We start from the raw sequence: 17,611 nt of genomic DNA, 5'->3' as shown, positions 1-17,611 counted from the left end.
CTTTGTTTATAAAAAAATGATGTATCCTTGTAATTTGATATCAAAATTTATTTTCAGTATTAATATAACATTATATTTTAAAAAATTAATTATATATTTGAGTAAAGTATTTTAAATTTAATTAAATCATTTTATAAATAAATATAGGGGTTGGTGTTTTAAACTTCATTTGTTTCTTTATCATTTAACTTTTTATGATTTAATAAATATTACATACCTCACTTTTGTATTACGTGTAGCACGAGCTATGATATATACAGAGAGTATCATCCAACTACGAACTTTCATATTTTATAAACTACAAACGCAATTGAATATCATTAATTTCTAAAGCAAATACCACTAATTTTTTCAACAACCACATCTCCACCTCCACCTCTACCAACACCGCCTCCACCGCCATCTCCACACACACCTCTTCCATGCCTCCAAACCCCCTCTATAACCGCCACATCCATGTTCACCTCCACTATCTCTGTCATCACCAAATTCACCTCCATTGAGGAACAAATCTGAAAAGATAATTTAGACTAATTCAAATGGCCTGAAAAGGGATCATCCCCATCAACGTAAAATCATGTGGCCACTGTATTCCATTTGTCAATAAATGTGGACGTTGCCCAAGCAATGATCTGAAATAATCAGACTACCCTCGCCCAAATTAATCCATATAGCGGCTAAATCATACAGTTTTGATGCTTACATGGTATACGATAGCAGGGACAGTGGCCGGAAGTAACGTGGCAGATATTTTAAGGTTGACAAGATATAGAAATATTATCTTTTAAAAAATCACTAATTTTTGCAACACAAATCATTTTTTTTAAAAGAGGATATCATTTGTACTATTTATAATTTTTATTTAAAGATTGGTTTATATTTAATCATCGACCTAGACACACACACATTTTAACACCCTATGTATGTTAAACAATACATCAAATCGTAATTCATTCAACTACATGAGTTGTCAAAAATTCAATTCATAATCAAGTTAAGAAATTAAAATTACAAGAATTAAACATTTTATATAGAATGTCACAAACAAATTTATGTGATTTGATAAACACCCAAAAAAAAGGGCTTTTTTCATATATACCTAAGTCTAAAAAAATATTTGCAAAAATACTGTCACTTTTCAAACAAATTGCAAATATACTATTTTTCAAAAAATATTTGCAAAAATACGGAGGTTACATATGCAATCATATATGCAAATCCTAATAATCATGTATGCAATATTGCAATCACAAATGCAACTAGTTGCAAAGGTCCGATGAACACGCCTGCAGGCCAAAAATAATATTACAACTCATAAACAGAAAATCAACTCAAAGCAACCATCAGCAACAAATATTTACAGTCTATTTATATCTATATACTTCTCTTTCTTTCTCGATCTACCTTCTCGTCTCTTTCGTCTTGACCTTGCCACTTTGTCAAACTCTGACGACCATCTGTACCAACACACCAACAAGAGATAAAGAAACCACTGTGAGCAATCAACCACACAAATACACACAACCACCAACAACACAACATTTAATCGTGTTTGAATCAATTTTGATTTCTCCCAAATCTGAAATCCAAATCATCTTAGCGATTGCGAGATAGATCGAAGGAAGAGAGGCAGAGAAAAAGAAAGTCATGTCCAATTCAGACTGAGAGTGAGTGAGGGGATGGAGCAGGGAAAGAGAGAAGAGAGAGGCGTAGATAGCAGAAGAGTGGGACCGTATATTTGCAAACAGAAGTAGGTTGGTAAACATAAATTTACAAGTTTTTTAAGGTGATGGTATTATTGTAATTAATATGTTAAAAAGAGTAATATTTGATAAATTCTCAAAAAAAAAAAATTAACAAAGTCATTATTCAATAAACAATTATAAAATGACATTGACCAACAAAAATTTCGATCAATTTTGGTATCATAACATTTGCACCATATCAATTTTAGAAGGTTATTTACCTAAATTAACATTTTAGTTTCTTAATATATATTCATCCTCACGTTTATAGAGGATTAATGTTACTATATTACTTATTTAAGCTTACATAATAGCTTTTTAATATATATATATATATATATATATATATATATATATATATATATATATTCATCTTCCTATAACTCGTACTCAGTTTTCGAAGATATATTTTATAGGAAACATATTCTTTAAGTACATGTTTCTCTCATTTATATACAACTTTTCTTCATTATTTGACATGTATATTAAAATTCTTATAAAATACAGTTTTATGACTTATTTTTCAAAAATTCTTTTTCTATATAAAAATTAAATATTAAATTTTTTTTTTGAAAAAATAATAATTAATGAAAGTATACTATATAAAAGTATTAAAATATGTGCCGAACTTCCCGTCCAATGTAAAGTATTGAGAGAACAGAAGGAGTATAAATTTGTGACAAATTTATGAATTTTAAATCTAATCTGTTAATTTACATAAATATCCATGCATATGTATAATCTATATAGGTGAGTACGTATTCGGGAGTATTAATTTTTATTTTAAAAGATGAGCCGAAAAACATACTCGGTCCATGCTTAGGAAATTGAAAGTAAAGCTTATTTCAATAAATATAGTGTTTTTTATTTTTCTTAAAATAGCGTGAAAAATAGACACTTTTATAATAGATGGTGTGTTTTTTATTTTCCTTAAACTGTGTGGAAAGTAGAGACATTTTTGAAATGTTCCGGAGAGAAAGATTTATCATTTTCTATATTTCAAATAATAGATATTTTTTTAAATTTGATTGTTAGTAGCCTCTTTTAATAAAACATAATTGATAACTAATTCGACGAAATGTGTATTTACTTGAATTATTTAATCTAATATTCAACAATTATTTAATTTAATATTCAAATAACACAGAGCTAAAGTTGGGTACATGGAAAACATGAACAACATTTAGAGTGTGCATTATAGTCATTACATAGTAAAACCCCAGAAGAGCATGCTGCTTTACAGAAAAGCTCAAATACCTCAATCATTTTAGATGGAACAATTATTGGATTGACACAAAAACAATATAGATATATTTAGCAAAAACAATTAATATATATTATCAAAATTGGAGAGGTTGGTTAGGGGCCGTTTGGCCAAGATTAAAAAAAGTGATTCCATGCTTAAAGTGAAGAAGTGGATCAGAAGCGAGAAGTAAAAAAGTTAATAAAGTGTTTGGAAAAGAAGCAGAAGCTGTGAGAGAGAAGCCAGCATTCTCAGCTTCTTAAAAGTGCTTCTGCTTATTTACACAAACGGGTCAAAAGAAGTAGAAGCTAGAAGCAGCTTCTGCTTCTGAAAACCAAACACCCCCTTAATCTTTCATATCAGTAACAAACTAACAACAACATAACACCCTGGATAGATATTAGATAAATCAATCTCCCGTATACAAGCAGACAACAGAAAAAGTCAAACCAAGCCTACTTCAACGGAATTTCCAAATATATACACACACATCTAAATACAAGCAAGCTAACTTTAGCTTTGGTTGATCATCGCTGCTGCTTCACACAATGTCATTCACTACTCAACTCTCTCTCATCGTTCTCTTATGCTTCTCTTTACTCACTCTGATTCGATCAGAATCCTCGTCACTTTCCGGCCGGGAGAAATCGACGTACCTTTCGCCGGCGATCTTGTTCGCAAACTACGATAAAATGATTGCCGAGTTCAAAATTTATGTCTACGCAGCTCCCAAGGCTCTGTCGCCGACGTTTACCAGCTCGCCGGAGTCGATGTTTTACTCCAATCTTATTAGGAGCGAGTTTGTTACTCGAAACGCTGAGGAGGCGCACTTGTTCTTCGTGCCGTTTGCTCCGGACACCTCCACGCGCGCTCTGGCGCGTTTAGTTCGAGAGATCCGGCAGAGCTTCCCGTACTGGAACCGCTCGCTCGGCGCCGATCATTTCTTCATCTCACGCGCCGGTATAGACTACTCGTCCGACAGAAATGTGCTCGAGTTGAAGAAAAACTCCGTGCAAATCTCGTGTTTTCCGACGAAATCGGGGAACTTTGTGCCGCACAAAGACATCACATTTCCGCCGCCGGTGGATTCGCCGATTGAACTCCCACACGCACCAGAGAACAGAACGACGACGTTCTTAGGATACATGAAACTAAACAAAGACGATAAGTCAACGTGGAACTTCATCGACGAATTAGTCGACGATCAAGACTTTTTGATCGAATCTGAGCCGTCCGATCATAAATCAAACATAAACACCAGTAAATACTGTATATTTCTGTATAACAGTGATATGAATTGTTTCGTGGAGGCGATTGCACAGGGATGTGTGCCAGTGATAATTGCTGACCGTCCGATTCAGGACTTGCCGTTAATGGACGTGATTCGGTGGTCGGAAATTGCGGTGGTGATCAGTACACGTGGCGGTGTTAAGGGGATGAAGCTAGTGCTCAGTGAAATTAGTGAAGATAGGTTGGAGAAGATGAAGGAATCAGCTGTGGTCGCGAGTAAAAATTTAGTGTGGAACGCGGCGCCGGAGCCATACGATGCGTTTTATATGGTGATGTATCAGTTGTGGCTGAGACGGCATACGATTAGGTATACTAGGAGGGAGTTTGTGTAAGACTAATTGTTTTTTGTTTGTTTGTATTTTAAGAGTTAATGACCAAAAAACCCAAACAACTTGTCATTTTTTTGCCAAAAAACCTCTAAACTTCCGTTTTCATTAACAACCCCAATAAACTTTATTAAAATATATAAAAAAATACAAAATAAATCATGGTTAAATCTGCCGATCTGACTTGTCAAGTATCTTTCCCTGATTTATATCTTTTTATACACATGTGTGCCATGTCGTGCCTATTGATTAATAATAATAATAATAATTTATCCTTTAATAATTTATAATATTCTAATTTCATAAACCCAATGAATATCTGAGGGTTTCATCATCTTTATCAAAGTTACGCTTAGACAAACAAATTTGATTTTATATAATTGCTAAATCCAGGAAATGATTAGAACTTATCGGTGACTTTGATAATTTGATGTTCAGGATTATAGTCAAAAGCAATTTGCAAGGCATGTATGTGATTTTGAAAGAGTTATGCACACATAGTGGAGATAGTATTCACAGAGTAGACCTTTGTATTTAATCATGTCTTTTAGTGAGGATGTTCTGAAATTAGATTTTAAAGATTGAAAATCAATAAACATAAAAATCTGACATGTTGAACTGACAACAGCAGCAAGCCAACAATATCATAATTTTTCTTAAACTTTGTTAAACCTGAATTCATTTATCCAGTCAAATTTCAAGCGTTCACTATAGTAGTGCATAATAGTGAAGATATTGTGTGTATTAAGGGATTGCATCATAGTGAATTACCAGAGCAATGCTTGCTATAACAAGAAGGGGAAAGGTAGCACTGATGCTGATCAAACTATCTTAAAGCTGATTTTAGTGGTGCTGATATATTTTTTTAGTTATTCTTACTATTTTTTGATTAATTGTAATGAATTTGCCACATAAGATATAATATGATTATGGTTAGTCCACGTCAGCTATAAGTAACTCTAGTTAATTATTTTCAAAGATTTAGTAAAGTTTATTGGGGTTATTAGTGAAAAAAAGGTTTAAAGGTTTTTTGACAAAAAAATGACAAGTTAGTTGGGTTTTTTGGTTAATAGCTCGTATTTTAATATATGTACTTTTAAAGAATTTTATGGATATATAAATTTTCAGATAATAAGACCAGGTAGAATAGGAACTAATTATCATTATACTGTAATTTCTTTATGATGATTTTTATGAGTCAGTCATGGATAATCTTTCTATAGTGCAAGGAGTTCGATTACATTTTATAAATTGTAATTCCTTGGTATGTGCGTTTTCTTCAAAATGAAATAGGGAGGGGGTGATATATTTTTTATCGATAATAATCTAAACTTCATAATCCCATGCATTTTGTAACTCCAACGTCTTTTTTTTTATCATGATCTTATTTGTCTTATCTTATAATTCAATCTAAATTATTTGTTTATAAAATATATGGAAATGTGTAGTTTTTTCAAGTTCACCCGAATACACACCACATAAACATTTTTCATATTTTTGAAATATTTTTTATGAAATTATTTGCTATGTGGATTAATGGTAGTTTGATTTATGTACAAATAATGAGCTATATATAAAATTATGTGAATATCAGAATGGTTACAGTGGTCATGTCGTATACTCTGCACAATAGCCGGAATATATTGTTAATTAAACTTGTCGACATCTTTAAGTTCTCGATAGGCTCTTAGACTTGTTAATAAATTAGCTTCACGACAGATCATATCGACTTGTTAAAAACTTTTTTTCATGACAAATATAACTGACTTAGTGATATCTCCACTTCATAACAGAATGTTTATACTTGCTACAAGTGATTTTATAATAACTTGAGTTAACTATATGAGAGTTTACTATGAATAATTCTTGATTTTTGTGGTAGATGACTTTGTAACAGACTTTGTAATTTGTTACTAAACACTTGTCGACAGATGAGTTCGCTACACACCAAATAGATTTTTTGACATAAAATGAATCCGTGACTTTTCGAATAACTCTACTTAAAACATTTGCACTGTACAAAATTTTATTAACTCCAAGCTTTATTCTCTTCAATTTTGAGGTATGATCTTATTCAAAATTTCTTTATTTTAGCTTGATTTTTTCGTAACGAGAAAATATCATAATAAAGCCTTGTACCTGTTTTTTACGGACTTTATTAGATATCACATTGTAGTTGGGATAAAATCAAATAATTTATCTTAGTGGGTTAGCGTAAAAAAGACTTGTTGTTATTACAAATGTGTTTTGCACTACACAAATTATGGGTTGCTAATAGCAACTCAGTGCAGATGCTAGAATATATGAAACTGTTGCTATAATTAGCATCATGTTTTTTTTTTGAAACGCAAATATTATATAATTATGGGCCAAAATTTGCCCTAGAGCTTACACCAACTTGCTCCAGGACCTCCATCTCCACAAATTATCCACATAATTCAAATTAGGACATACCTTTATGAACTGGGTGAAACACTAAACAAAACACTTAACCAAACTTAAACTTAATAACTTAAACTTAATAACTAATAGGATAATAATAACAGATTAAAAACCCATCCACATAATCGAATGGGCCTTCAAATCCGCAGCAGAACCCTTCACTGGCGACCTCCCATCCCAGGCTGACCCACTCCGTCCATCAGCATCGCCACCGCCTCTTCGTCTTCATCATCAGTAATTTCGATGATTCCATCGTCCTGCTCTTCTTCCTCATCATCAGCCCACAGTCAGTTTTCATACTCCTCTTCAGACATTGTATCAAAGTTACCCTTGCTTGTGCCCAACCCCATATCCAGCATCCACAATTCCTTGACTTCACCAAAAAGTCTCCTGACTATCACCAGCCTTGATCTCTGAAGGGAACCCATCTGAGCAAGATAACGAGCCAAAGCATTCTGAGACGGTTCCACAGCCCTGACCACCAGTGAGAGGTTGGGATCGCTCTTCCTTTGGTTGAGCTGCTGGATAACGTTTGCATGGTTAGGGTCATGGAACCACTTCCACTCCTCCCATTCCTTAATGGCCTCAGGGTTATCAGACTCCAACTCCACCTTTTCCTCACCCTCCAAAAACGCCATCTTAAGACCCACCAGAAGAGCCCATAGAGCATTAGCCATCTCAGTCAGGTTCCTGATAGTACCAGAGACCATAACTATGATGGTGCCCTTGTGGTCTCTGACCACGATTCCAATGCCAGAATCGTTACCATTTGGATAGGGTTCAGGCAGAGTGAATGTATGAACATTCACTTTGACAAAACCCTTGGCCGGAAAAGTCCAAGACTTCTGCATGTTGCTGAGAGAAAAGGGTGTAAGCAGAGAAGAAGAAAGGGTTTTGAAGAGAGGGTTTGAAGAGAATATTACACAAATGCAGCGAAAGGTTGGATTAAATAGAAGAAATGCATGGCGTTTGGTTTGCCCTGGCGTAATGATTATGGCTGAGAGCCTATATTCCTAGCTTCCCCAGCCATGCTCCCAATACCCGAAATCCAGAGTTCCAATACAATCTTTCGTGTTTTTTCATACGCCACCCCTGTAGTAATATTGATTGGGCTGATGATAAACAGTGGAAATCCTAGTCAGCAATGAAACACTTCTCCTCTATCTCTGCTGAGTATTGTAAGGCTTAGACTTAAGCCCACCCTTAAAAAGTTTGACCCAAAAACTAATCAACACCATGCCTGTAACAGCCTATTTCGCAGTCCACCATCTTTTGCCAATCGATCAGCCCCCGTTAAGTGATCTCTGAATATGAATTGGACCCTGAACCTCTTATCTTTTATTAAATCATCCCAATCCACACTAAACTCCAGCCTGTCTTCTTCTCTGTATCCAGCTCGATCTTTTAGAAATATTTCCTCCAGTATTTTAGAGTCTGTATACAGAGTGTAGAAACCACTTAGGGCTAAATTCTCCTTGATCCTTAGAAAGAGGAATATAAGAGCTTCCCTCTCTGCCTCTAGTGGACTTTTAGCATGACTTGGACCTGAAAAAATGAATAACAAGTTCCCTTCCAAATCTGTTGAGCATCCTCCAATTCCACACCTTATACTTCCGTCTGCATTCATTTTCCAGGAACCATCTGAAAAACCTATAGCAGCAGCATTGCACCAAATATATTCCTTCCTCCTAAAGTTCTTATTGAAAAGGAGGCAAGCTCCTCGTGGGATTAGTCCTCCACAGTAACTCCAACCCTATATTAATTTTTTCTATTGCCAGAATCCATTTGAAGGCCCTGACTTTCACCGACCATATCAATTGTCCTGCTTCCCATTTGGAGTGCCTATAGATTTTCTCATTTCTTGCCAATCATATGGTCCAAAGCAGAGCTATCAATGAAGTTGACCATGCAACTTTAAGTTCAGAGCCTCTCACCAGTTGTATAAGTTGGAAGAAATTACCTTGACTCTGTAGCACATTTCTCCCGACATTCCACCAGTCTAAAAATAGAATCCATACTCTTTTAACCAACGGACATTCCCAGATTAGATGCTCCCTCGATTCCTCCCCTGCCTGACAGAGACTGCAAATACTATCCATATTTGCATGAACTCTACTACTTAGCATTATCTTTAAAGGAAGAATATTATGAAAGTATTTCCACAGGAAGATCTGGATTTTTGGTGGAACTTTAAAATTCCAAACTTTTCTCCAGTGTGCAATACTGGAGTCATCTAGTCCCATTATAACATTGTACCCTAGCCTTGAGTTGTATGGTTGGGGCTGAGCAGACCATCTAATAACATCACTCCTTTCTCCCAATGTTTCCTGTAGAACCAGTGAATATATCTCAGCCACCTGTTCTTGTTCCCAATCTCTAAGCTGTCTCTTTCAAATACAGTCTCCATTATTCCTCCAACTGTTGAGAAACTCCTCTACAGTATGATTTGGGAGCTTTGATAGGGCATACAATCTAGGATAAATAATAGCAAGGGGTCTTTCTAGGCACCAAGTATCCTCCCAGAAGTATACTAGTTTACCATTCCCAACCTTCCATGCAAAGTTTTCATTGGAAAAGTGTGAGATCCACCATGATTCTTTTTGCACTGAGCATATAGCTCTCATAACATAAGAAATATCCCTCCTATTTGTACAGGTTTCCATGCCCAGGTGGGGAGGGATATTGTATTTTTCCTTGAGCACCTTCCACCACCAATTACCTCTATCTTTATACCACCTCCACCACCACTTAAGGAGTAAGGCCTGATTTCTTGCCTTGAGATTGCCCACTCCCAATCCACCTTTATGTTTAGGTAGGCAGATAAGATCCCAATTTATCAAGTGCAGTTTTTTTCTATCCTGAGCATATTTATGACCTATCTCCTCCCAGAAAAAACTTCTTCTAATCTTGTCCAGAGATTCTCTTATACAGCTTGGAACTCTATATATTTGAAACCAATATAGAGGTAAACTATTGAATACTGACTTGATTAAGACCAACCTTCCAGCCTAGTTAATTGATTGACACTTCCATCCAGCTAATTTATCTTTGCACTTATCTATTAAGGGCTTCCAAAATACTTTTGTACCTGGATTAGCTCCCAGTTTAGCCCCTAAATATGAGAAGGGTCAGCTTCCTTTTTGACATCCAATAATTTCTGACCATCTAGCAGTCTCCTCTTCTTTACAATAATACAAGGCACTCTTCTCCATATTAATTTTCAAACCTGATACCAATTGTAGACATTGCAATATTCTCTTCAGATGTAAGAAGCTCTCCTCCTCTGGTTGTAAGAATATGATTGTATCATCTGCAAACTGCAGATGTGTTAGCCCTATAACCCCCTCCATCCAGTGTATGCCCTTGATCAGTCCCATTCCCTCAGCTCTGAACATTAATTGACTGAAAAATTCTCCTGCCAAATTAAATAAGGGAGGAGATAGAGGATCCCTTTGCCTTAAACCCCTATGAAACTGAAATTCTCCAGTAGGAGAGCCATTAACCAGAACTGAAGCTTTCATAGAGCTCAATATTGCTTTAATCCATCTCTGCCAATCAGGACCAAACCCCATTACCTCCATACAATTAAAAAGGAAGGTCAAGTCTACTGAATCAAATGCTTTAGCAAAATCCAGTTTCAGCATAACTCCCTTAATCTTCCTACTTCTGATAGAGTGTGCTACCTCACTTGCAATAAGTATCCCATCCACAATTTGTCTGCCTTTTATAAAACCAGTTTTGAAAGGCATATGTTAAGCCTATTTGTATTTAAGAGGAATCAACTCAACTCTAATAAGAAAGCAAGTAAATAGCAAGTACTGTTATCCGGAATCCGTACGAAGAACGTCAAATGATTTATTGAAGATTTTATGTCAGAAGAATTTCAGGATGCTGCTGCAAACCACTGGAAGAAGTTCATTAATATGATCAAGCCTCAGTGTACAAATAATCTTTTGTAGCACGTCCAGAAGATCAGAAGGTATAAAGTTTAAATACTTTATTTATTCAGAAGATTCCATATTGTGTCAACAAATGAAGAAGAACTAAGAAGACGAAGAATCGACGAACAAGCCACCGCCTAATTGTTTAATTGACAAGGAATATTTAATTCAGCTAGTTACAGATGAACCAGACAGTACATTTGTGTATCAGCTCATCCGGTTAAATATTCTGAGTCAAGTGAAGGTGGTCGTTCAATCAAGTCGAAGATCATAATTGTTTAAAGAAGACTGAAGACTCTGCTGAAGAAGGAAAAGGATAATTAATTATCTAATTATTTATTTCACTTCTCAAAATAATTATATTGGATGTGTAATTTATTTATTAAATTAATTCTATCCCGAATTAATTTAATTTATGAATTTATGCATTTAAAATAATTAAGTGAATATTAATTGGTTAATTAATTGAAGGGAAAATGGATTGACTACTTGAATTACACAAGGAAAGACAATCTAGTTGATTGTCTAAGTGTTAAACTACAAGGAAAGACAATCCAAGGCTTTGTCTTGCTAAAATAAGCAAGGGAAGACAATCCAATAGATTGTCTTGCTGTTTTTAAGCAAGGTAAGACAATCCAAAGAATTGTCTTACCGCCTGTTGCCCTCTCCTAATGCGGCAAGACAATCCCCCAGATTGTCTTACCGCCTGTTCCACTCTCACAATGCGGCAAGACAATCATCCAGATTGTCTTACCGCCTATTGACATTGTCTTACCGATTATAGAACAGTAAGACAATCTCCCAGATTGTCTTACCGCACTTCTCAATTGTCTTACCGGCCTCCAGATTGTCTTGCCCACGGATTTCATTGTCTTACTAGTTGTAGACAATCAATTTAATTGTCTTACAAGGCCTAAATCAGCAAGACAAAGTGCCAGATTGTCTTAGCAAGCTAGGGATTGTCTTTGCCACCATTGTCTTACTAGTTCAAGGGTTTTGCCTATAAATATGGCTCTCCCTCATTCATTTGTTCTTGTTCAAAGTATTGTAAAGTTTTCAAATTGTGCTAAACTTGCTATTCGTTGAATCCGCAGTTTACTGTGCTTTGATCATATGGTTGTTTTGTTCCGCTGAGTTAGAATACTTTCTGTCAAATTTATTCTACGAACTAGTGGACATTAAAACGAACCATATTAATTATATAACGACTTAAAACATTGTTATATTAATTAATCTTAATCTGATTAACAAGTTACATTCCAATCAGATTTATTCCGCCGCGATTATTATTAAGTGACGATTGTATTCAACCCCTCCTTCTACAATCGTTCCAGGACCTAACAATTGGCATCAGAGCGGTTAATACCATTTTACCGTATCAGATCCTATACACACTCTGTAACGTCCAAATATTTTTTATTCGAATTAATTTTATTCCAAAAATTAATTTTGATTAAAAATATTTTTTCTTTCAAAAATCCAAATCTCTTTCAAACACTATTCACATTAAATCCAAATATTTTTTATTTCGAATTAATTTTTTTAAAAAAATTAATTTTAATTTAAAATATTTTTCTTTCAAAAATCCATTTCTCATCCAAACACTATTCACTTTAAATCCTTAAACATGAGTACACAAAAGATTAGTAGCATTAAAATCCCACCGTTCAGCAAAGAACACTTTGGCCTATGGAAAAGGCACATGTTACTATTCCTCCGCACTGCGAACAGAAAATACATCGGGATTTTAAACAAGGGAATTTCTACTCCGATGAACGTCATATTAGCACACGAACAAGATGGTGTGTTAATACCTCATCAGACTATTCCGAAAGAACTTTCTGAGTACACAGATGAAGAGAGTGAACAGATGAACCTGGATGATGCTCTTCAACTGATCTTAGTAGAATCCCTAGATCCTGTTATGTACAATGCTGTTGTTAATTGTACGAACGCGAAGCAAATCTGGGATACACTAGAGATCATAAACGAAGGCTCAGAAGAAGTTAGGGAAAATAAGAAAGAGATACTGATGGCTCAGTATGGACAGTTTGGTTCCAATCCCGGAGGAGGGATTTCGGAAGTATTTATCAGACTCAATAATCTGATTAATAACTTGAATCTGAATGAGAAATACTACGACAAGAAAGAGGTCAACATGAAGTTTCTCTTAACCCTTCCCGAACATCTGGAACACAGAATCACTGCCATCAGGGAAAGTAGAGATCTGAATGAGATTTCTCTGGAAAGACTCTACGGAGTTTTGAAAACTTATGAACTCGAGCAGGTTCAAAGTAAGCAGAGATATGGCTGGGGTAAAACACTGAACCATTCGAGAGCTCTAGTTGTTGAATCACCTACACCGGAAGAAAAGAAGGATGTTGTTGTTCCTTCTAAGACCACTCAAGAATTTGTTGTACCTGAGATGGGTCAGACTGCTTCTTCCAGTGGTGACGAAGAGTTCTATACAATGGAAGAGCTAGAACAGTTAGAAGATCAATCTCTATCACTGTTTGCCAAGAAATTTGGAAACATGAGATTCAAGAAGAACCCCTCCTACAAGTACAAACCTACTGCCAACAGGTTTCAAAAAGGAGGTTACTCATCTTCTACAAGCAAAGGAGGATACAAGACTGGGATGGTGGATAGAAGCAAGTTTAAATGTTTCAATTGTGGTGAACCGGGACACTTTGCAACTGAATGCAAACAGCCCAAGGTTCAAGGAAAGAGAAAGGATTCGTACGACGAGCTGAAGCAGAAGTATGAAGCACTAGTGAGAAAGCATCAGGGTACTTCTGGAAGTCAAAGTTTCAAAAGCAAGTCTTATCTGGCAGAAGGGAAAAGCTGGGATGATACAGACAGTGATGAAGAAGAGCAGATAGGGAATGTTGCTCTCATGGCTAATGCTGGATCATCTTCACCTCCTCCTGCTGGAAGCTTTCAGGTAGATCCTACATGCCCTAAACTTTTTATGCAATTAGGACTAGAAAGAGATGATGCTATTAAAAAGATGAAAGCTGCCAATCTTAAAATTAATACGTTAGTCTTAGAAATTCATGCTTATAAGATGAATGAGATGAAAGTATTAAAACCTAAAATAGAACAACTGACTATGGATTCACTACTAGAAAAAGTGGAATAGACATCGCACTTCAGACATCAGTTAGAATTGCCACTGATGTTAAAAATGCTTTTAACATCATTTTCACTTCAACTGATGTGTTAAAGTAGTTTAGACATAAATTATTTATGCAACTGATGTGTAAGGTACGTGTTTAAAAAAGTTTACACCATTCCCACCCTCATTTCCCTCTTATCAAAAATCTCTCTCCCTTATAAAATTTCAACTTCCCTCCCTTAAACAAATTTCATCTCCCTCCAATTTTCACAACATAAAACTTTAAACTAAAATCATTCAACTACAAACACATACATATAAATATTTATATAATCAAAATCATTAAAAATTTAAAATACACAAATCTTATATACAACTTTAAAATATTAAAAATGAATATTAAAAATTATAATTACTCAACTTTAATATATTAAAACTAAATCATATATTCAACTTTAAAATATTAAAAAAAATATTAAAACTTATAATTATTCAACTAAAATATAAAACTAAAACTACTCACAAACACATAAATTAACATAAAATCATTACAACCCAACACATTACAAACATAAAACAAAAAACAAAATACTACACTGATATAATAAAAACATAAAACATAAAACAATCAAATCATTCAGACACACTCATTTAAACAAAAAAACGCCCCGAGGAGCTCAAGAACCCTAGAAATCGCCCCCAGAAGAATCCACCGGCGTGTTCCTCAATTCTGTCCCGGTTTAGGCGCTCCAAGAGTTATAAACCCTCGATCCCGTCCCTACTTCTTCAGTCCCGACGTGTCTTCTGTACATCTTGCTAGTCGTTGTTCTGTTGTGGAGGCTCGAAGCTCTAGCTTAATCAGTGGATTGGGAGCTTATTTTTTGACTTGGTAAACTTTGATTGGTGTATACATGGTGTATTTGCTTGTTTTTTGGGTTAATATTATGCTATTATGTATATATGAAGGTTCTTGATTTTGGTGTTCTTGTTTATATATGAGGGCTACTGATATTAACCACTTTGCTTGTAATTTATCTCTTATGATTTAATTGATTTGGTGTGCATATGGTTTGCTTATCATTTTTTTTGAATTGGTTTGCTTGGCTTGCTTGTGATTTGTATTACTTGTGGTATTTTCTTTTGGTTTTGAATGAACCATATTTTGGGCTGAGTGAAGAGCATGTGCCTGTTATTGTCATACAGAGTAGTGATAGTCAGAAATATCTCAAGCCAAATGTTGAGGCTGATTAAATTGCACGTTGAAGGAATACACCGTATATTCTTGTTTTTTAGTTACATGTTATACTAATTACTGTATAGGGCGTAATTGTCATCTTTATGATGTGATTATGATATATGTGTCGCTGATTGGAATGTCTTTGTCAACTATATATACACCAACCTTTTAGGATGGAAAACTGAAGCCATTTATAAAGTTGGAAACTGCCCTGAAGTTAACAATGAACCCTAAAGGTGGTTGTTCGTACAGTATTCAAGATATGGTTTTCAACTCTGGAAAGAATGGTATGTGTCTATTATTTGTTATTGCATGACCCATTTCCTCTCTTTAGTTACCATCTCGTATTATTTATATTAGTTGGAGCCTACCTGTGCCTGCTAGATTCAGTCAGACCCTAGACATTATAATGGGGATTAATATCTTCAAAATATGTTTATCTTTTGAGCATAGAGTCTTTATTTAATAAGAGCTTGCCTATATTGATGTTCATTCAACTAACGCTTTCTGACATATTATTCTTGCTTTCCTTTGTATGAACATCGTTTGATGTATGTTAGATATTTAAAACTTATAATTTATTCACGTAATTGACTATCTGCTCTGTTTCTTAATTGACTATCAGATCTTATGTTACCAGGATAATGGGCACTTAGAAGGTTGCACAAGTAGCAATGGAAAATCGTCTTTCAGTCCTCATGTTCAGAATACATTGAGGCAAGAGGTACAAAACTGACAACATGTATTTATTTGGATATGTGAATGTTAGGAAAATACTCATGTCACCTACACATTCTGCCGACTCTCTCTAGCAGTAGCTCACTGAAAGACTGGAAGAACTTTTATATTCTCTTTCCCTGAAGAAAAATCTTAAGTGTAACAATGTTTTTTCTTGGCTAGCCATAAAATTCAAAAGCTCGCTGTTACCAGATATTTTTAAGCCTCTGTCAGATCTAGTTGTCTCCCCATTTTCGAAATCAGTTTTAAATTTTTTTTGTAATGCTGTTGTTTCAACTCTACGCAGATACTGCAACTTGAAAAAAGATTGCTGGACCAAGTTGCAGTCCATGGTGTGCTAGAAAAGACGCTTGGTCGCATGCCTGTATCCCATGATCCAAAAAATGAGATACCATTGCCTAAGGTACCGATTTTTCTGTTTATCATCTATCGAGAGAAGGAAATTTTACATGCACACACGGGGTCCAATTTAAATATCGTTCTTATCAATAATAATCTTAAAACAATTGTGAGACTTCTTGGCTTTTTCATTTCTTTGTTCTGCCAACCTTCTTTTAGTTCTTTTTATGCTAATGCAGACTTATTGACAACATTATTAGTACCACAAATATTCTCTGTGATACATTTTATAAATTAGTGACATATTGCTATCAAGCTCAACAATACTTCTAATACTTTTTCTTCTTATTTCCCTACTGTCGAAAAATGTGTCTTCCCTTTAAGAAACCTTTTATTATATGACACACAAATCCCACACAATCAATTAAATTATGGATCACCACTTCCCAGAACAATATATTTCATTGGCTTTGATTCTCCGGTTGCATTGTAAATTAAATTTACCTTTTTGTGATCTCAGCCGACGACTAAACTGATAAAAGACATCTCAGAGTTAAGGCTACTTCTAACGATTGCTTTTTTCCAAGTCTGAAAACTTTTATGATGATTGCCAAGAAAGAGAGTTCACCAGAATTGCCGCAAGTATCATCATCAATTCATTCGGCCACTGGTTTATATGGGGATCAGGTAATATATGTTCATGTTAGGAATACTGTTATCAAACGCCAATTGATATGCTCATGTTGTTCTATTACTAATTCAAAAAAGTTTTTTCTCAATAACTTGAGATCACTTAAGCGCCTGTCTTACCTTTTTTCCTCCTCGAATACAGGCTAAGGGAACCAAGTATGTAGGCTAAAGAATCAGTATGTTGCACTGTTTCAGTGATATATGATTTGTTCCTAGCATCCATCTTTCAATTGGTTCTTGGTTCAGACATATATAGTCATAGCACCAAGTTAATTGCAGAGTCCAGGATAATGGTAGAATGTATTTGGGGCCTGGATATTAATTATCCCAGTTTTATTCAGTTTCCATAAAAATAGGAGAATTTGGAAAGAGAAAGATTAATCCTGTTATTACTAAGAAGCACAGAAACAGTACAATCATGAGCAAGTCATTTTATCCCCCTTCCAGTTGCTTACTTTAATAGTTCTGTGTGATGTTACTATGCTCCATTGCAGCTGTTTTA

At 35.0% G+C, this 17,611-nt stretch overlaps 1 protein-coding gene and 1 long non-coding RNA gene across 2 annotated transcripts; both read left to right on the top strand.

Annotated features, from left to right (window-relative positions):
• Positions 1 to 3,336: 3,336 nt before the first annotated feature.
• Positions 3,337 to 5,832, top strand: LOC108193717 (probable glycosyltransferase At5g11130). The gene has a single exon (XM_017360506.2). It carries the CDS (start codon positions 3,537 to 3,539, stop codon positions 4,608 to 4,610), a length of 1,074 nt encoding a protein of 357 aa, XP_017215995.1. The 5' UTR covers positions 3,337 to 3,536; the 3' UTR covers positions 4,611 to 5,832.
• A 10,033-nt stretch (positions 5,833 to 15,865) lies between these two features.
• On the top strand, positions 15,866 to 17,101 carry LOC135147782 (uncharacterized). Its single transcript, XR_010285604.1, has 3 exons — positions 15,866 to 16,066; positions 16,367 to 16,483; positions 16,940 to 17,101. It is a non-coding gene; the product is annotated as an uncharacterized LOC135147782 (long non-coding RNA).
• Positions 17,102 to 17,611: the final 510 nt, after the last annotated feature.

This window comes from Daucus carota, chromosome 7 (genome assembly GCF_001625215.2).
Source record: "Daucus carota subsp. sativus chromosome 7, DH1 v3.0, whole genome shotgun sequence".
Lineage (NCBI taxonomy): Eukaryota > Viridiplantae > Streptophyta > Magnoliopsida > Apiales > Apiaceae > Daucus > Daucus carota.
The sequence above is the reverse complement of the archived record's forward strand: the minus strand, read 5'-3'. Positions and strand labels throughout refer to the sequence as shown.

Bases quoted from the DNA above. Each gene is read 5' to 3' on its own strand.
- LOC108193717 (XM_017360506.2), top strand. From the start codon at position 3,537: ATGTCATTCACTACTCAACTCTCTCTCATCGTTCTCTTATGCTTCTCT.